This window comes from Panicum virgatum, chromosome 5N (assembly GCF_016808335.1).
Source record: "Panicum virgatum strain AP13 chromosome 5N, P.virgatum_v5, whole genome shotgun sequence".
Lineage (NCBI taxonomy): Eukaryota > Viridiplantae > Streptophyta > Magnoliopsida > Poales > Poaceae > Panicum > Panicum virgatum.
The window spans coordinates 5,817,739-5,838,392 of record NC_053149.1 but is presented as its reverse complement, the minus strand read 5'-3'; the positions used below and the strand labels follow the sequence as shown (position 1 = coordinate 5,838,392).

The 20,654-nt window shown below is 50.1% G+C and overlaps 1 protein-coding gene across 1 annotated transcript; it reads right to left on the bottom strand.

Annotated features, from left to right (window-relative positions):
- Positions 1-8,639: 8,639 nt before the first annotated feature.
- LOC120676670 (cytochrome P450 734A6-like) lies at positions 8,640-12,175 on the bottom strand. The gene is made up of 5 exons (XM_039957995.1): positions 11,675-12,175; positions 10,434-10,657; positions 10,101-10,348; positions 9,624-10,002; positions 8,640-9,519 (listed from the first exon to the last, which is right to left on the bottom strand). Exons 1-5 carry the CDS (start codon positions 11,943-11,945, stop codon positions 9,058-9,060), a joined length of 1,584 nt encoding a protein of 527 aa, XP_039813929.1. The 5' UTR covers positions 11,946-12,175; the 3' UTR covers positions 8,640-9,057.
- Between the last annotated feature and the right edge of the window lie 8,479 nt (positions 12,176-20,654).

Here is a 20,654-nt window from a genome sequence, read left to right as displayed (position 1 = left end):
CCGTGTTCACTAGGCGTTTGGACTACTAGGCTGGTATTAGGCCCATTAGATTTTAGGTATCCTCTGAAGAAGGAGATGGTGCAATGCAAGAAGGTTGTTCCTTCGGGAATTAAAAGGTTCAAGCAGCACCTTGCTGGGGGTTATGGGGATGCAGTGAAATGTTCGAAAGCTCCAGAGATGGTTAGGAAAGACATGCATGCTTACTTGAAGAAGAAATCAAGAGTTGTGCTTGTGCAATTAGATGAAGGTTAACAAGAGCAAGGGCTGAAGCTGCAGAGGGTGAAAGGGGTGAAGTTGCTGAACAAGAACCAGGAGAACAAGGAACAACAAGAGCAAGTTCTGGGACAAAGGTCAAGCATGCCAAGATGAAAATTGCTCAAGCTGCAATCACTTCATTCATAGTTTCTGGTCCAGTAAAACCACAAACACAGAAGTACTCCAAGTCAGTAAGTTCCATGCTTTGTCATCCACCAGAAGTAGTAGTAGCAAATAGGCATCAATTGAGGACTTCTCAACCTACTCTAGAGCACTGCATCATTGCGGTTTTCATGCTTAATATATACAATGTAATGTATAGTATACATATCATATCGGTCCTGGTATGATAGGATGACTATATAGATGACTAGGCTCGACTAATCGGCCTGATCGACGACTAATCTCGACTAATCACCTTATCGGTGCCATGGCGACTAGGTTCGACTGGACGACTGTAAAACATTGGCTGGTGGAACCTCCCATAGTAAGGAGGATAGGAGAAATGAGCCGTGCGGTAATTAAGTTGCTCATCATTTTTAATTGGCCTACTGTGCCAGACTACCGGCCACTATTCCCTTACATGTGGTGTTACACTTAAAGAAGAGAGGAGCAGAATCACGTGAAGGACATGTGATGGCTTGGATTCTTAGATCAATGGCACGATCATCGTACCTGCTCTTGCATATGATACGACGGGTATGACTCACATATTCCCATGTTGGTATGTTTCTTTCTGACCTGTGACAAGTTATACGCCAATCAATTTGGAAAGCTATGGGTTATCAGCTTTTCAGTTCTATAAAAAATGAATTATGTGATTTACAACAAAATTGTAGATTTGTTGTTTCTTAGAAATTGTTAATTAATTTTATACTTTTCTCCTTTTTATCTTCACTGAATATGTCAACCTTGAATGTCAGGCAGGATCTATGCTTAGAAGCTAGGATATCATATATTAACAAATTAAGGAAAGTTATTGTTGTGATTTGACTGAACCCATACAAAAAAAACTCACTGTAATTTCACATAAAGAATTGTGCAGGCGAGCATCTCATGATGTATCATGGTTAGGTGTAGCCTAATAAAACAGTGTAAACATTTAATCACATTGATGCTTAAAAAGTGTTTGAACGTTTTATAAGAAATAAAGTATTCAGTCTATCGAGATATTGATGAGGATGTTAGTCATAGAATCAAAGCGGGATGGATGAAGTGGCGCCAAGCATCAGGCGTCATTTGTGATAAGAAGGTACCTCAGAAGTTAAAATGCAAGTTTTATAGAATGGCGATTAGACCGGCAATGTTGTATGGTGCGGAATGTTGGCCTACAAAAAGGCGGCACGTCCAACAATTAAGTGTTGCAGAAATGCGCATGTTGCGTTGAATTTGTGGTCATACAAGGATGGATCGAGTTCGAAATGATGATATACGGGATAGGCTAGGGATAGCACCAATTGAAGAAAAGCTTATCCAACACTGGCTGAGATGGTTTGGACATGTCCAACGGAGACCGCCAGAGGCACCAGTGCATAGTGGTATCCTAAAGCTTGACGGTAATATGAGGAGAGGCAGGGGCCGGCCAAAGTTGACATGGGATGAAACAATTAGAAGAGACTTGAAAGACTGGAATATACCTAGAGATTTGTCCTTGGATAGGAGTGCTTGGAAAGCCGCGATTCATGTGCCAGAACCATGAATAATGGTCTTTGTTGGGATTCAACTCTAGTCCACCCTAACTTGCTTGGGATTAAAAGGCTTTGTTGATGTTGATGTTGATGAAAGTATTCAGTCTATCAAATATTTGATTAGTATACTGAGAAAAGTATAGGTTAGCATTAATTATAAATCCACAATATAATCTGTCTATTATCATCCGTGATATGCTTACATTGCTTATAAATATGAAAGATCCAGAAAAATATGAACTCGAATCATGACTGGACAAACATTGGTGGTTCGTTTTAAGGGGACTGCATGATGAACCTACAGGGTTCCATGTGACATAACTGAGTTTCTATTAATATTCATAAAACTGGTTACTTAATACTTGGCTAAACATTTCGGCCCCTTTTTTCCCTGTTCTTGTTCATTTTGATTGCCTTACATGCAAAAGGGTCAAGCGTTATCATGATTTTAGACAGTAGTTCGGGTTACTCATTTATCTCAGTGGGTGTCTGGCTGTCTGCACCACGTTTTGTTCTCTCCATTTGAAGTAGCATTAATCTGACATGTATGATTTCTTAATTGAATGTTTGTGTATTTGCTAAATAGTTCCATCTAAATCTGAACCCAAAAAATCCTAGAAACTTGATGTTTTCATGTTATTTAGCACTGAGATGCCTATACATTTTTTGAATTGTGTGGAAATGAAAGATTTTCTTACACTAATTCGTTTATGTATGTCCACTTACCTTTAGAGGTTAGAGCTTGGTGTTGTACTAATAGCACATAATGTTTTCTACAAATTCATTAAATTGTGCCTCTGCCACATACTGACATACCAATTAGTACATTTGATCAAGTATAGTAAATAACAAACCACCGAGCGAGTTATCAAAGGTATGTAACAGACTTTTTTTTTGTCTTTATCCTACCCCTATCTAGTACCTACCAGACTCATTATTCTATTACCCTATCTTGTGTTAATTGTGCATATCTCCTTGAGCATTGTAAACTTTAGGACATGAACAAATTCTTCGACTTTGGGTTGAATTGGTTGGCGCATGCAACTCAATATGGTATCAGGGTCAGATGTCTCAAGTTCGAATCCTGGTGGGCGCGATTAAACAAAATAATTGCAGCCGACTCCTATTTCCATGTTCGAGGCTTAACAGAGCCTGCACGTGAGGTGGTGTGTTGAAGTATAAGTGAATTGCCCACCTCTTCTCATCAGTTTAAGCTTTTGGGTTGAATTGGTTGGTGCATGGCTGCATGCAGCTCGATAAGTTCTGATGCATGGTTACCAGCTATTTAAGAGGTAGTTTGGATAAACCATTCCTCTTGTGGATTTGAGGGGGTCGAAGGGGATATGAGCTATTTTTTCCCTCAATCCACCAGTCCCCTCCAATCCACATAGGGAACGTACATACCCAAATAAACCCTTAGTGGATATGACTGTTAGCCTGTATTTGCTACTCAGATCACGAAGATGGGTACAAATGCATGGATATATAGAATAGAACACTATGTGCTATATATGCTACATCACCAAATATATGTGTTGTAACATGCTCTCAGTTTGGATGACCATCACCATGTCAATGGGTCAAGCCCCACTAGAAGTTATAGTAATGAAACACTTGTACTGATCCTGTTTGCTTCCTGCACTGTGGATGCCAGTGGATGCAGCTAACATGATAACAATAGCATTGAATTCATTTATCAATTAGCATAAAGGTAGGCAAGCAACTGCTTGCTTTGAGGGCAGTGAAAGCGTAAAGCACTTCAATCATCAGAATCAGCTTAGCACCCTGCTACTGTCTACTATTCCCCAACATATTGGCATAATTCAAGGACGCCAAGGGCCACAACGGTTTTGGCATAGGTTTACTGCTCCAAGTTAATCAAACTAAAAGAAAGCAAACATGCTACTTGATGAGGGATTAGAGTAGCACAATGGTCATGGATCTTAGGTGATGTACTGCCAGTACTGGGGACCTGTAATGGTACTAGTTAACTAAGTAGATTTGGGGTCTTCGAGGTAAGTGTATGAGCTGGAATCCATTGGGTGCGAGGGTGCATTCCAAGCATGTCATGCTCATCACATCTTTAGAGTTGTGAGAAGGTTTGGTTGTCGTGTGAGTTTCCCTTTGATTTGATTTCTGTGGTGGTATTGGAATTAGGGGAGAGCTTGGGGGTTGTTTGTCTTTGTTAAACTACGGCGTTCCACACCCCCGATCACAGCTGTGCAGGCGTTGGTCGGACGGCTGTCGGAGGTACAGTTTGTTAACAGATGGGAAGCTTTCTGGAGGATCTGCTGTGCCATGTGACGGTAGACCCTCTGGATCCTGTCATTTGGTCTTAGCCGGAAGGTACGGGAGAGGGGAACTTTTATATGTATTTCCTGTTACTTGCTCAGTGTTTTTTTTTATTCCAAAATTGGAGGTCTGTGTTTGGTGGTAGAACCAGTGGTGCAATACACAATGGTGGACCATTAATTAATTCATTCCGTTGCTCAGCATGTGCTCTATTATTTTTCCGTACCAGCGCCTCATTTTGATTCGGACCTTTGCTGCTTCTTGTTAGTAAATAGTTTGTTTAGGCTTTTAATTTTTCCATTTGTGCCAATCAGTTTCAGGACAGCTACACCCTGTAGGTGCTGCTGAGAAATGACAAAAGAACTTAAATTAGCCCTGGTACTAGCTGACAAGATATTTGTGACGTCTATTCAAATGCCAGTAAATTAAAGAATCAAACGTGGTGTATTGCCTTGGTGTCTTATAACAAAAGTGGTATTTGTATCTGAAAAGGATGAATAGGAAAGCTTAGTTTACAAATAAATATGGAATCCACAAAGCTTTCAGTGGTACCCTTTTGACTGTGCATTTTGAGAGTTTGGGTTGAATGTTTTTGAGTGTTTTGCAGTGACGGCTGGGCCTTTCTATGTGTGTCACTTAATCAGTGAATTGAAGTGCATATCTTATTTATTGTTAGCTCATATTATTTTAAGTAATATTAAATTACACAGGTATAGAATAGTCTAGTTGATGAATGGCTGCACTGGATGGGTTAACAAGTGACCCTTCCATCATTGCACGAGAACGTACGGCATCCATTTGTTTTGTAGTTGGCCTGACTTAAAAAGGCAACAAGGTTCCATTTTAGTACTGGTAGCCACTTTTTGTAACGACAAAGTTATGTGTCACCACTTGGAGGTTCTGTCTGAGTGCAGCTGTTGAGCAACCTTTAGTTTTTTAGAAATGCAATATCAATATAGCATTGGAATGTATTGTCCTGATTAATCTCAATCTCCTTTTTGTAGTATGAATAATATGACATGAAGACTGACGATCTTTTTTGGGAAGCTCCCCAAGCATGAAGCATCTTTCCTGGAGATTCACAAAGTTGACTAGCTAGCAGCAGAGATCTGGGTCTTGTTGGGTTTGTGCTGTGCTAGTGAATAGTGATATTTTGACTGCTAATTACGGTGTTAAACAAAGCCAATTTATAAAACCAACTTGCTGAACCCCGTGCTAGTGACCCTGAAGAATCTAATGAGGCCTTTGACTGCATGATTAGAGGATGGTTACTGTAGTATCACTGTAGCAAATCGTCGTTTAATTACTACCATTAGATTCATCGCGAAAAGTTACACTCATCCCTGAAAAGGTTTTGCAGATAGACTTTATTTAGTAAATTATGCATGCGAGATTCTTCTCCAGCGTAGAATAGCGTGGAAGAAACCAAACGGGGCCTGGAGATTATTGGTGTCGTGTACAAGCTGCTGTGGGTTGCCCCAAGGAAGGGAACCGGATTGCACAAATTAACAAACAAAAGAGACTACAGTAGAGAAAGGACAAGAGATGATTCCCTGGTATTAAGAGATCCAACTTTCCCTCCCTTTTCTGCTCGTTGTATCCATTTTGAATTTGATCATCCTGCAACATGCATCCAACCATCCTAAAGTCAGAATCCATGGTCCTTATCATTTGCTGCTGCAAAGTACTTCTCTTTGCATGCTTCAATCACATGAATGATGAGTCCGGAAAAGAAAGCTAGCCTGTTATGATCATTGCCTGCAGAAATCTAACGTTGCACAGTAGTGTATGCTAGTTTTTGTATCATGTCTTAAATTTGCATCATGTATTAGGATCGTTTACAGATGTTTGTGCGGTCCCATGCTGTCTGATGTTTTTCACCATGCTCTGCAACGGTCCTAACCCTCCTAGTGAGACTAAACATAACTTACCCCTGAAAACATGTCCAGGAGCCGCTCGTTTGTTTACATTTCACGCCTTTTCATGCCGCCATCGTGATGATAAAGGTGTTTCTAGGCCCCCGGATTTGATAGTAAAGCTTTGCTTCTCATGTCGGCTAGGGGTAAGTAGAGGGCCCAGTATGTCCAGTTGTGTGGTATATGCAGTAGTTTAGTTAGCACTAACAGTATTCGTGAAACAATCAACAGGTTTAACCTATTGCAGGTTTATTCTAATCACAAAGGTGATCATGTGGTGTGTTGGGGTCACATGCTCTTTAGCATGTCAATTGCCTCATTTCTTTATGGCACGTTGCTAGGATAGGGAAGAAGAATGTCATCTCACTAGTATGGACAATGGAGGGCAAGGAAGGATGCCCTCCGGCACATGCCTTCTGTTATGGGGACCAGTAACACATGGGAGCTACAAATCTATAGCTTCCCTTCGAGAGGAACAAGGAGGTGGCCCCCTTTGGAGATCTCTAAGATGAGAGCTTTCGTCCCCATAACACCACCATTCCCCTCCCCCTCCGAATTAAATTGCATTAACCAGTGGTATGAATCAAAGCGATTAGTTAAACCTTGCAACATGTTAGCTTTCAGTTGTGTTTTTCCGGAGACCAGTGGCTACATTTCCGGCGTGGCACAACACAAAAGTGATAGTAAAGATGTAAAAATCACTGCAAGTCTGAATTCAAATGTGTTTCACTGTCTTCTATTCAGCATTTCTGAAAGGAATAATGTGGGTAGCAATGAAGCGGCAGCCCTGAAGGAGATTGGCAATATCTTGTGGGGAAGAATGTGCTAAGGTGTTGGATGTCGTGCAGCCATGAGTTTTCTGATTGCCCAGTTGAACCGGACTTTGGGAAGAAGAGAGAGGCATTTGCATTTGATGGAGGCAACTCTCCCCCAGGTGGCGAGGAGAGCCTGCGCTCCACCAGGCCAGTGCACTGGCTGCTCTGTCAATGCCTTTGCCTTTTTTTCACGAATGAGGTAAAAAGGAGCCCTGCGCTTGAAACTTTGATGCTGGCAAGGCAACTATGCGCACCGGCATCATGCTACCACTTACACCCTGTGAAACCTGTGAATCTGTGATTCAGGATTCAGGAACAGTCGTTGGGGTATATGTAAATGCTGCTGCACAAATACAGCACACCAGGCAGTACCTTTTGTTACCCTGGGGATCAATGATTGGAGTCGTAGGCATATGGCAGGTACTTCAGGTTTTCATTACCCCTGGACGGCGGCCTGTTTGTGCTAGATGGTTTCCGCAGCTTGTGTTTGTGCCCGGTGGCCCTGATTCTTTACGACCCCAAGAAGCAGCATGAGCGTCCAGCAAATCACAGCCGTATCAGTCTACTAGCAGCAGCACTTCAGCCGTCACTCAGTCTGGAGGTGCAAGACATCCCACTGTGCAAGGCGAGACGTCCGTGCCTGTATGGAGACCGGCAATTGTTTAATCCCCGTAGAAGCCGGTAAGCAGGTGAGCGTAGCGAAGTTCTTGTGCCCCATGAAATGAATCTGAGCTGTACTTGGCATGATCCAGATCCGAAGCTAAATTTGAATCATTTCTGCAGATCCCAAGAGCAAGCCCCCCGCCTGCCTGTCGCAAGTACTCCTCGCTCGCCCAGACGCTCACTGCTCCCCCACAACCCCGGTGGAGTCAGGCCAATCCAGCGGCGTTTGCAGGTGGCCGTTCCACGCTCTCCATGCAGCGCGGCGCTGCTGCTGTGCCCGGCCAGCGCAGTCTGACAGTGGAGATGAACAGTGGCAGGGCCGAGCGCCACCACCACCACCACCACAACCGCGACAGGGCCGGCGGCCCCGCGCCCACTCCTCGCCGCGGTCGGTCCGATGCGGCAGCGCCTTTATGGGGAGGCCGCGAGGCTCATCGGCCGCTACAGTTCTGGTCCTCTGGTCGGGCCGCGGCCGGTGGCAGCTTGGCTGGCCGGCCGGTACTGGACATGCCTGGGGCGGCTGGGCTGGGCGCCAACACATTGATGCCTCTCTCGCAGGGAGGTGGCATTGGCAATGAATTGAATCGGAGCTGATGATGGATGGATGCATTGGCCGGATGGTGGCGCTGGCAGATCAGACCAGAGCAGGTGCTGATGATTCGCGTCGTACGCCGCCGCTGGCCGCTGCGATCGGCCTGGTTACCCACTCCACTCCACCTGCCGCTGCTTTCTTGGCCGCCGCGTTTATTACCCCCGCCGCCGGCTGCGGCGTGGCAGTGTGGCACACCCGTTTGTCCCCTTTGCGAGGCACTCTTAAATGGCCAGCACCCGGCAGGGCACCCATCTCTTCCTTTAATGGCTTGTGCTCTGCGTCGCAAGAGCACTGGACCACAGAGGAGAGCAGAGAACAATGACAGGGAAGTAAACAGACGCACTGTGGCGCCACGATCCCGAGCATCATGCATGCATCTCCCATACCATACGCCCGCATTCCCCATTCTGGCGCTCGCTTTCTCCCTGGTCACTTTTTTTTTCATGTACCAAGAACAGACGGACGGGACACGACATGTGTACAGTTTGCAAACCTTCAGACACCAACCACGCCCGGCAAAACCTCATCCGAGATTGGAAGGAAATCATCAACCCAAAAGACTGAAAAATTGGGAGGCACAGGTCAAGCAGCAGGCCTTCTAACATTGCTACTCGCTCGCTTCTTCTCTACTAACCTAGTAAAGCTGATGATGGCATCTTCAGCAGGATTTGTGTTAGTGCAGCAGTACAGGTGGTGCTTGCGCTTCTTCTAGTCATTCTCTCTGGTCGTGGTAGCTGAACTTGCTCCGATGAACTCTGCTCTTGAGGGCAAAGCACAGCACATCCTGAGCGATCGACACTGACAAGTGACAAAGGGTTAGTAGCTCCATCATCTTCTCACACTTCCCGGTCGCGATCGGATGGTTCGGATGGTGGTCGCGGCCGGAAGATCACGGGCGCCCCGTACTGCGGGTGGAGGAGCATCAGGACCGTGGGCGCGTGGAGGTAGCTGGGCGACAGCCGGAAGTCGAACCGCTGGAGGATGATGGCCACCGCGAGCTTGGCCTCCAGGAGCGCCAGGTTCTGGCCGATGCACATCCGGGCGCCCAGCCCGAAGGGGATGAACGCCGTCGGGTGCCTGGCGGCCTGCGCCACGCCCTTGGCGAACCGCGCCGGGTTGAACTGCGTGGCGTCGGGGCCCCACAGCCGCGCGTCGTGGTGCACGGCCATGATCGGGATCAGCAGCTCCGTGTCGCGCGGGATCAGGCACCCACCCAGCTCCACGTCGGCCTTGGCCCGCCGCACCGTCGCCACCGCCGGCGGGTACAGCCGCAGCGTCTCGTTCAGGATCATCCCGAGCTGCCAGTGGGCCCCACCACGAGAAGTCAGCGCATCGCTGCGGCCATTTTTGTTAATCTCAAGTCATCGGAGAGCTCCGTCGGGGGCAGCACCAGCTTACTTACCGTCTTGAGCTTGGCGAGCTGCTCGCGGGAGGGGATGTCAAGCGCGCCGCAGACGTCGAGGACCTCCTGCCGGGCGACCTCCTGCCACTCGGGGTGCATGGCGAGCACGACCGTGGTCCACGTCAGGAGGTTCGACGTCGTCTGCTTGCCGGCAAAGAAGAACGTCTTGCACTCCTCCACGATGTCGTTCACGGTGATGGGGCTTACCTTGCCGCCGTGGCTGTTCGCATTGATCATGAGCCCAAGGAGGTCCTTGGCGCACCCGCTGAGCTTCTCGCCGTCCGATGCTTCCTGCCGCCGGCCAATGACCGTCGCCAGGTTCTTCCTGATCTCCTTGTCCAGCTTCCACGAGCTTGTGTTCTTCTTGGTTGGCAAGAACCTGTAGACATCGACGCATGAAGCCATGTCAATTAATCCTTCGCATAATTAGAGCGTAAAACTCGGATTATGACGTCATGTCGGCTGATTGATTATTACCTGTATCCAGGGATGAAGACCTTGCGGAACGCCTCGGAGGCGAAGGCCATGAGCTGGGTCTGGAGCTTGAAGACGGCCTTGCCGTCCTCGTAGCTGCGGCCGAAGGCCGTGCGGGTGATGGCGTCCTCCGTCACCACCTGGAACCACTCGGACACGTCGATCTCGACCTCGCCGGACCCCGCGGCGGCCATGTCGCGCCACTTGTCCATCATGTCGACCACCGTCCTCCCCACGAACGGCAGCAGCAGCTGCATCGCATCGTTGCCGTCAGTACAATTCATCACGAGAGGAGATGACTCTTTCGTGGCAGCATCAACAGGCTGGCTGGCGGACCTTGAGGTTCTCCATGCGGAACGCCGGCGTGAGCACCCTGCGGCGGTGCGCCCACTTCTCGCCGCGCAGGCTGACGAGCCCCTCCCCCTCGAGCTGGCGCACCATGGGGTGCGACTCGTAGCGGTCGAAGTGCTCGGCGCGGGACACGAGGATCTCCCGGATGAGGTCGGGGTCGGCGACGGCGAGCCTCGGCGTCGGGCCGAACCATATCAGGAACGTGGAACCTGGAGCGAGAGGCAGCAGGATCAGAAGCCAGGCACGGGCCGTGAGCGTGGCGAGCCGACGACGAGGCAGCCAATGATTGGCCAGGAAGGGAGGCCATGTTACACCACGTCAGCCGAGCAGGCATCCCACCAGCCGCCGAGGAGGCAGGCAGGGACGGGACACGGCAGGGCGAGATGCCGGCCGGCGATGCCGACGCACGGCGTGCGTGTACGCGCCGAGGCGGAGCAGGTACGACACCACGCCCTGCGCAACCCCCGCCGCCGCATTGCACTGTACGCGCTGCTGCCCTACCGGATGACAGCACGACACGAGGAGAGAGAGAGAGAGAGAGAGAGAGAGAGAGAGAGAGAGAGAGAGAGAGAGAGAGAGAGAGAGAGAGAGAGAGAGAGGAGCAGTTGGCGGCGGCAGCGGCGTGGCGACCGGTGGGCCGGGGCGACGACGCGGCTGGAGACATGTCGCGGCCGCCCGCGGACGGCGGGCGACGGCCGGGGGCGCGGGAGTGAATGGGATGGGGACGGTGGCGGGGCGTGACGGGACGGGACGGGGCCGTGGCTTCATGTCGCGGGGCGGCAAGTAGGGGAATAGACCCTGGCCTGGCCACCTAACCGGGCTGCAGCCGGGGGACAGCGAAAACGAGAGACAACTACGGCAAACCGCCCCGACACACCCAGGCGCCTCGACATGCCACTAAATGCGTGTCGCCCAAAGGCGGCAGCGTCCTGGGAACACGACGCATGGCGGACGCGGCGACCGCAACTTGCTGCTGCCGCCGCCGACGCCGACGCCGTAGCCATGCCCGGCAGTGCTTGCTCCCCTCTCGATCCCGTGTTCCCTCCGTGTCTTGCCGTAGCAGATGTAGCCACCGTAACGGAGACGACGGAGGAGGCAGCTAGTAGTCAGCTAGCTGGCTAGGGGAAAACAGAGCGTGGACTCTGCCTGCTGGCGAGTCGAGACAGAGGAGGGAGGCAACCGGCCACGCACGCACGCAGCCGATGGAAGCCCGGAGGTGAGCGTACCGTAGATTTTCCTCCAGTGGTGGTAGAAGGCGAGGACCCGCGGGAGCACGTTGTGGGAGCGATAGGGGCGCGGCATTGGGGCGGCGGAGGCGGCCACCATGAGCGCCACCATCTCGCGGACGCAGCCCACGAAGAAGCGGTAGCGCGGGCCCCTGATCCCCTGCCGCGCGAAGTGCTCCTCCACCCGCCGCGGCCGCCACCACAGCACCTCCATCAGCTTCGCCGCCACGTACGCCGCGGCTAGCACCGCCGCCGCCCACCCCCACCCCATCAGCAGCACCACGGAGGAGAGAAGCGAGAGCCGCCTGTGCTCTTGCGTGTCAGTTGTACTAGCTCAGTCGCTCGGCCAAGGCAAGCAGCAGCTGCAGCAGCTTACCGCGTGAGGTGGCAGGGGAGGAGAGGGGGAGACGTGGTGAGGAGAGGAAAAGGAGGCGAGGCGGATTTATATAGCAGCGGGGATCGGGGCTTTGGCCGCTGGCCACCACCCCGGTGGTGGTGGTGGTGGTGGTGTGTGTGGCATGTGTAGGATTAGTTACCGTGTGTTTGGTTGGTGGAAGAAATCCAACCCGGACGGGTCGAACCCATTTTTAGGATGTTTGGATGGGGAGGAGCAGGGGTTGGAGCGGACTCAGATGGAAATATACGGTCTATATGCGGATCGGCTCCGTCCGTTGAAATCTGGCAGACGGAGCCAACCCTGATTTCCTCACCAGCTCCGCCGCCGGCGCGGGCGCGGGCGCCCCCCCGCTTGTGCTTACACCGGGCGCCGCACCGCCGCCGACCGCCTCGGCGCTCCCGACCCCGATCCCGCCCTCCGCCTGGTCGCTGGCCCCCGCCGACCCGGCCCTTGCCAAGGCCGCCTCCTTCCTCGCGTCCTCCCTCACCTCCTGCTCCTCCCTCCCGCGCCTCTGCACCCTGCTCGCCTCATTCGCCGCCGCCCTGGCCCAATCCATCTCCCTCCCGCCGCCGCCGCCATCCGCGCCCTCGCCCCCTCCGTTGTCCGCTCGACCCGGCCCCGTCGCAGCCGATTCGCCTCCTTCGTCCCTGTCGGCGGCGGCCGAGCGCGTGGGGCGGCCGGAGGCGGGGCGGCGGGCGAGTGCGTGGGGATTCGGCGGCGGGCGAGCAGGCGGGGTGGTGGGCGAGCGCGTGGCGATTTGGCAGCGGCGGCCTCCGGCGGCGTGTGCCCCTCCTCTCCGGCAGCGCGGGCACCTCCTCTCCGGCGCCGAGGTGAGGAGGCCATGGAGGAGAAGCGCCCCTGCTTCTGTATCTGTGGGAAGAGGAAGGAGTCCATGAGTATGACATGTGGGACCCAAGATTACTGTGCTAACAGGGTTAAAAATGTCATCCATCCCCTGTTTTTTGTTTTTTCAACCAAACAAGAAATATGTTGGTTCTATACTCAAAACTAAAGATGAAACCAAACAAGAAATGGGTCGGCTCCATCCTAAAATGAGGGATGGAAACAACCCATCCTACTAGTCCCACGACCAAACACACCGTTAGTTCTAGGCGGAGCCCGTGCCCGGCTGTAGCGTGGCGAGCGCCGGGCGGGGCGGAGGAGCAGCATGGTGAATAATAAAAAATGCGGGAGGAGTAAGCCGGAAAGAGAGCCGGCGCCGCTGGGGCCGCCGTCGCGGGGATTAATGGGGTCAACCCCGGATTGGCAGCTTTGTTTTCTTTCGGGCCCGGCGGCTCTCCCGCTGGCGCGCTCTACCAGCGCTGTTCCATTCCACTCGCGGTGCGGCAGGGCTCTGCTCTGAGTCCGCGAGCTCCGCTTGCCATCCTCCCGCCCCGGGCCTCTGCTGCGCTCTGCATATGCTCTGCTCTGCTGGTCTGATATGCTCGCAGTATCAATGTATCATAGAGTGCGTAGCAATCAATGCACAGCATGGCTTTTATCCTCTTCTCTGCTTTGACAGTTACGGGCATTGTGTGCGCCAGCTGATGCAGCAGCACGCAGCATGAGCAAGCACAAGTGAGTAGTACACCTCTGGCTGTGTTTAATCCCTCAAACTCCTCCAAACTTTCCAAACTTTTCATCACATCGAAATCACATCGAAACATTAAATATAGCAAATGACCCATGCATGGAGTACTAAATGTAGGTAAATAAAAAAACTAATTGCATAGTTTTGATGTACGTTGCGAGACGAATCTTTTGAGCCTAGTTAGCCTATGGTAGGACAATATTTACCACATACCAATGAAAATACTACAGTACTTTTTGCAAACACTTTTCGCATCCTTTTCGCAACTAAACACAGTCTCTGTCCTCTTGGAGCCCTAAAAAAAAGAGTACCTCCTCTTGGCTCTGAGGATTTTCTCAAAAAATAAGTTTGGGGGGTTTGTTATGTGACTAGTCTTTCTTCTGTCATCAAAAGAATAGAACTCTCACTTCTTAGGAAGTCAAACATTTTCACAGTTTACCAAATTTATACAACATAATATTAACATATATGTTACGAAATAAGCATCACTAGATTAATCATGTAATATATTTCAATATTAAATCTCTTTGAAGATATAATTGTTAATATTTTCTAAAATTCGATCGAACTTAAAATTATGTGACTCCTCAGGAAGCCAGGAAACAAGAGTTGCATTCTTTCGGAGAAGAAGGGAGAAGGTGTAAGGATGGAAATGGATTGGATGAGTATGGAAACGAATTCGAATATCTCATACATCTGTTTTTCTGTTTACTTCCAGTTTCTATCCCCTAGAATACAAACAGATCGGATATGCATGGAAATATATTCGAATATCTCCAATATTTATTTCCTGTTTCCTTCGTGTTTCCATCCCTAAGAAGGTGAGTGGCCCCCTTTTTACGGTGGCTTTTGTGTGGCCGGGCGTGCTTTGGGGACTGGGCTGACGAGATTGATGAGATCTCTTGGGTGACATGGTGGCTGGCTGTGGCTGCGCCTCCTTGTTGTATCAGCTATGGTTGTTCTTCTACCTTTCGGGGATGGAGGAGGAAAAGGTTGTGTGGCATGTGGGGCACCCCGCGAGCCTGGGGGCGCAGAAGAGACAAAGGCCGCCTAAAATCCTTGCTTTTTGCTATAGGATCATTTGATTTTTAGTAGGTGGGAAAAAAGTGAAAGGTGACTGAAGGGGAATTGGAGCTACGGCTACATATGCTTTGCGCCTTGCAAAATGTTAGGCTGGTAGGCTTTCATTTCAAACAAGAATTACTACATGTTTTGTTTTCTTTCCTATGAACACTGCCTGCATCTTCTTCAGACTGCATGCCACGCAACAGTCTCCACTTGCGCGCATTCCTCCTCCTCTGGCGGCTGCTGCTGCTGCTTTCCCATGTGGTGACTGTTGCAACAGACTCCGTTTCCGCGCCACCCTCTCTTTTCCCGGTGGACTCTTGCAATCCGTTTCTGGTCCGTTTTGTTTGTTACGCATCAAAGCCCCCGTAATTGGAGGGGGGCCTTATCTGCCACTGCATGTCTCTCTCTCTCTCTTTTTTAACAAAACTGACGCCCAATACATTGATTGCATCTTGTTCTATCGTAACGTGCCAACGGAACAATTCCGTGCACTGCTCTCCATTTTTTGTGAGGAACTCGAGTGCGAAAACTAGGTAGGGCTGGAGAATACACTGCCCTGCAACTTTTTTTACCACATGCTCCTGTGCTACTGCTACTGCTACTGGACGTGAATGCGAGTATTTCCCATGCCAAAGTTGACACATTGATGTGATTCATGGAACCAAGAAGGTAACAGATAAAGCTGCCAGCAGGGCGCTGGCTTCGCTGGGCCGAGAGATCTGAGCTCTTTGTGCCAAAGTGTCCATTGATGACTCAGCATGATTGAGGGGAAAGTGTGTCACAACATGTACATGTTGCCTAAAGCCTTGCTCGTCCTACTGCCTTAGCCCTGTTTAGATGCACTTAAAATTTCAAAACTTTACAAGATTTTTCATCACATCGAATCTTTGAACGCATACATGAAGTATTAAATGTAGCTAAATAAAATAACTAATTATACAGTTTGACTATAATTTGCGAGACGAATCTTTTGAGCCTAATTAACCCATAGCGGGACAATAATAATCAAATACAAATAAAATGCTACAGTACTTTACATCCAAAACTTTTCGCATCTAAATAAAACCCTAGCGTTAGCGGTGGTGCACGCTATCTCGTAGCTAGCTTTTCTCCGGCGACATGACATCACTACTACAGATTGGGCCATTTGTCCCGGTTCTAAAGGGCTATTTGTCCCGGTTTTGGAACCGGGATTCGGCCGCCGGGACAAAAGCCCCTGTAGGCTTTTGTCCCGGGTGGTCGAACCGGGACAAAAGGTCCCTCACGCTAAAAAATCTTTGCGCCCTGCGGGATTCGAACACAAGACCTATTGCCTAGCGCATGACTTACTTATCAACTCACCTAAGTAGTACATGTGACTCAGTAAAGAATAACTCCCTTTTGAACTATCACGTGGAGGGGTCTTTTATCCGGGTTGGTAACACCAACCGGAAAAAAGGTCATTTTATCCAGGTTGGTACCACCAACCGGGATAAAAGGATCACCCTTTTGTCCGGGTTGGTGTTACCAACCGGGATAAAAGGGTTGGGCCTTTTGTCCCGCGTGGAGCCACCAACCGGGACAAAAGGGCCCTGTCTCCCCCGCTGGCCCGGCTAGCTTTTGGACCCGGGACAAAAACCACCTATTGTCCCGGGCCTAAAGACAATCGGGACAAATGACCTAAAATAAAGACTTACATTTCGTAGTAGTGCGTTGCACAACAAGGCACACAACTGGCGGGCGGGCGGGCGTCGCTGGGTTGGACGCCACCGGAGCCTCCCCACTGCTCACCTGGCGTGTCGCTCGCCTGCTTGGGCCATTTCTGCTCCCCTGCTACGGCCGGGGCGGTAGATTTAGCCCAAGCATGTGAACACGTAGGCTCTGCACGTATCTGAAAATCTGAATCAAAAGGGGGTGTGTGTGTTGTTAGTGTGTGTGTCCCACGCTAGCTAGCTATGGTGTTAGCCCATCAGTAGGTGATTGGCTGTAATCTTCTTCTTTCAGCTTTCTGATGAAGCGTCAGAAATTCAGATGTGCTGTGGGCTGTGGCACTGGCAGCCTGCTGCTACCAGCACCGGGCGATCGACGAACAAGATCCAGGCTTGATGGATCGGGCACTGTTGCGCTATGAGACGCTGTGCCTGTGCCGGCCGGCGAGGAAAGAGCCAAAGTTTCCTTCTGGGTGCTGTGCGGCCGATGTGAGGAGCTACCGGCTTAGGCTGACCACAGCGGAGGGAGCAAGAGCAAATTTGTTCCCTCCTCGTTTCCCACGCTCTCTCTATCTATAGTACTAAACAGTGCATCTACAGTGCCAAACAGTGATTTATTCTTTCATTTCCTCCCTCCACTATGGACGGTATTGGGGCACTGCATCCATGCTGTGACCGCGTATGGCCATGGCCGGGCGGCCGCCATGAGCGGCTGATGAGCTAGAGCTAGCTAGGGCAGGCAGGCAGCAGGCGGCAGCTAGCTGGTGGCCGGCCAGTCGGGAGGGAAAAGATTTGACGTGCCATGCATTGGAGAGCAGGAGCAAGGCAAGGGCGGCCCAAGGCTAGCACTCCAGGTTACATCTATCCGTGCCTAGTTTACCTGACGCCCACTATACCGCGGCCAAATTATGAATTAATTAATATTATTATATTTATCTCGTAAAAATTAGTTAAACTATATAATTAATTATTTTTTCAACTATATTTAATATTATATGTATTTATCTGAAAATTCGATGTACAGATATTACGCAAACTTTTTTTTTAACTAAACGCCCCCTAAATAGGAGCAGCCACACATCGATCGCCTACAGCTCGGGCACAGTGTGACGTGACAACGTGACGACGTCATGCGCCGATGGCGTGGTAGTGCGTGCTTGTTCGTATTGCCCCGTTGCCGTCGCATCTCTCCTTGCGAGCCGGCCAGTTCGTGGCATGTTGGAGGGGCAGGGCTCGAGAAACGGGGTGTGTTTAGATCCCAAACTCCTCCAAATTTTTTAAATTTTTCATCACATAAAAATCACATCAAAACATTAAATATAGCAAATGATTGATGCATGAAGTACTAAATGTAGGTAAATAAAAAAATTAATTGCATAATTTTGATGTATGTTGCGAGACGAATCTTTTGAACCTAGTTAGGTCATGCTAGGACAATATTTACCACAAATAAATAAAAAAATATTACAGTATACTGCAGTGTCCGATGTGACTTTTTCTACCCGTTTTTCGCGGATCTAAACACACCCACGGACAACTTCAACTGCAACGGATCGATTCAGTTTCAATCGGTCGTGGTCATTACGTCCTATCAATACCAGCAATTATTTGATTTTTCAGTGCATTCAGTGGTGGAGCGAGGATTAAAATTTAAGCACCTATTCCTTATCGTATTCTAACCAATCATACTTGACAAATCACAATGGCGCCCGGGATGTTCGTCGGCCAACAGGAACAAACAGCGGCCGCCATAGGCCATAGCTCGCCAGACTGGTGGCTCCGCATTTTGTTGATAAGTAACCAATTAGTACTGACAGATGATCAAAGGATGAATGAATGGACATCACCAAGCAGCATACTCCTATTGGCAGGATATGCAAGTGTTGTTGGCACCAATTGGATGTGCCTATGAATCTATGATAGAATGGCCTTTCCCTATTGCCAAAATGTATCGGATGTGCGTGCTAGTGATGGTGGACACATTACACGTCGTCAATGCATCGAGCTAGCATTATGCAACTACACCACATTCCATCCAAGAAATTGGTCGGCAATTAATAATTGTCGATTGAAAGGAGAGGAAGCATCAAGCAAGAACAGCCAATAATAATTGGAAGAAGAAAAATAAAAATGTGTCTGCGTGAGAGAAAAAGACCACCACCATTTCCGATATCTAGGCATTATGCAACTAGCTAGGCAAGTGGGTGTCGATGATCGAGCTTGAGCGTGACGGTGCGACGCGATGCGGTGCAGCAGTGTCACGCAGAGGGAAAGAGGCCCCTAAATGCAAGCTGGAAAAGGAAGAAGCTTCTCACGGGACCCGATCGATCTGACGGATGGGATGGGACGGGGGCCCCGGATTGGACGCTTGCGGATCGACCATTCGTACGCATATTCCTGCCACCACCGCGCCCTTTGGCCTTTGGTCACCTCACCACACTCGCATCCGTCACAGGCTCACACTCCCCCACGAAATGAGACGATAGCGCCCACTCCAAAAAAAATTTCAAGTTTTTACTTGGGAAAAAAACACTAACGGATCATCATCAGGAGCATCTCTGTCTCTGTCTCTGCACCTGCAGCCTGAGGCCTGTCCTATTCTTTTTTGGAGCTAACCGATCCGTGCTACGACGACGACGATGCATTGCAGTAGCACGCAGCCACGGTGATCAGATCATCGGCGGCAGCTCGCCTCCTTTTCTGTCACGTGCCTTCTCTTTCTTTTCTTTTCCGTATGCTCAACTCGCTCCTCTTTCTCTAGATTTCGAGTAGACTCGACTATAGATTCGCCGGCATGCACCTTTTGTCCCAGCTCGCCAGCAGGGCAATCATGCAGAACATTTTTCAAATACAATAATAAACTCATCCAGTTCTTGCGTCGTCTTGCACATATTTGACGACAATGTTTTTTTTAAAAGAAACATATCAGTGCAAACCAAATTCTTCGTGCGAACCGTGCAAACTCTAATTTGGGCCACCGAATCAACATCCAACGATGATTACCCAATCCAAAGACGGACGGTTAATAGTAAAATTACCCAATCCCCCACGCCTTTTGGATGTTGATCCGGTGAGGAATGTTGAGTACTCTATCTTGCCTGTGATGAGTGAATTATCAACCGTGTGGTGTGATCGTGCGCTTGGTCTTTGGATTGCAGGTACACGGGCGTCGAGCGTCGACGGAGAGCTGCCGTGGAGGAGCTCGGGCTGGGTGGCAGCTGTGGCGTCCACTCCTGGATCGAGAGCGCAAGCTGCGATGAAAGGCGGGTTTCTTGGTTTGCGCCACAAAACCAAGCAGGCGGACGGCGGTTGAAGATGCCAAGTCGTGAAGGCACGGGCGTCGGTCTCAGGACTGACGGAGGTGACGGGCGTCGACGGCGTCTAGGGCCTCGCTGCGGGCGAGGAGGTGACGGGCGTCGGGCGGCGTCTAGGGCCGTCAGAAGGCCGAGGCGGGAACGGCGTCTAGGGCCACGGCGTGGAGACGGGAATCTTCCCGCGCGAGGTGTTTTGGCGGTTTTCTCAAAACCGGCCACCTACTCGGGTTTCGCGGACCCTCCAAAACCGCGGACCGGAACTTCGTCGACGTGGCGGCATCGCAGCAAAGACTTCGAGTTGAAGAAAGAAACTCCACCGTCGATTGAGTCTGTACAACGGGCTGCTGCAGACCCGACCGGTCTGACCGGTCCCATGGACCGGTCTGGCCGCAGCAGCTGTGTATAAATACCTCCACCAGCCCGTGGCTGGTTGAGTCTCTTGAGTCTTTTTGTATTCTCTTGAGAACTCTTTGTGACGATTCCGATGCATCTAGCCTAGTGCCAAACCCCCTGGAATCGTGAGTTCTCACGAATTGGAGTTTTTGTGTTCTTGAGAAAACCCCAATCCAATTTGATCTTCCCCCGAATTCTCAAGATTCTTTAATCTTTTGGGAGAGATCTCTTGGGGATATGTTCACGGGACAGGTGTGAAGGTATCCTCCAAGTTTCGTTGGATTTAGACCTTGTTTGCTCGAGATTTGCCATTTGAAGCTTTGGTTGCTGGCTGTCTGGGAGCGACCGGTCTGGAAATTCAATTTCCAGCCCGACCGGTCTGTGCTAGCGGTCAGACCGGTCTCGACTCAGCAGTGCTGTTATTTGGGGAGTTTTTCTCGTTTTGCTTCCGCGAAGTTTCCTAGGGTGTATTGCTGTGAGATAGCTAGTCCATAGCTATTCTCTCATACCTTAGGTTGAAGTTTTGCGG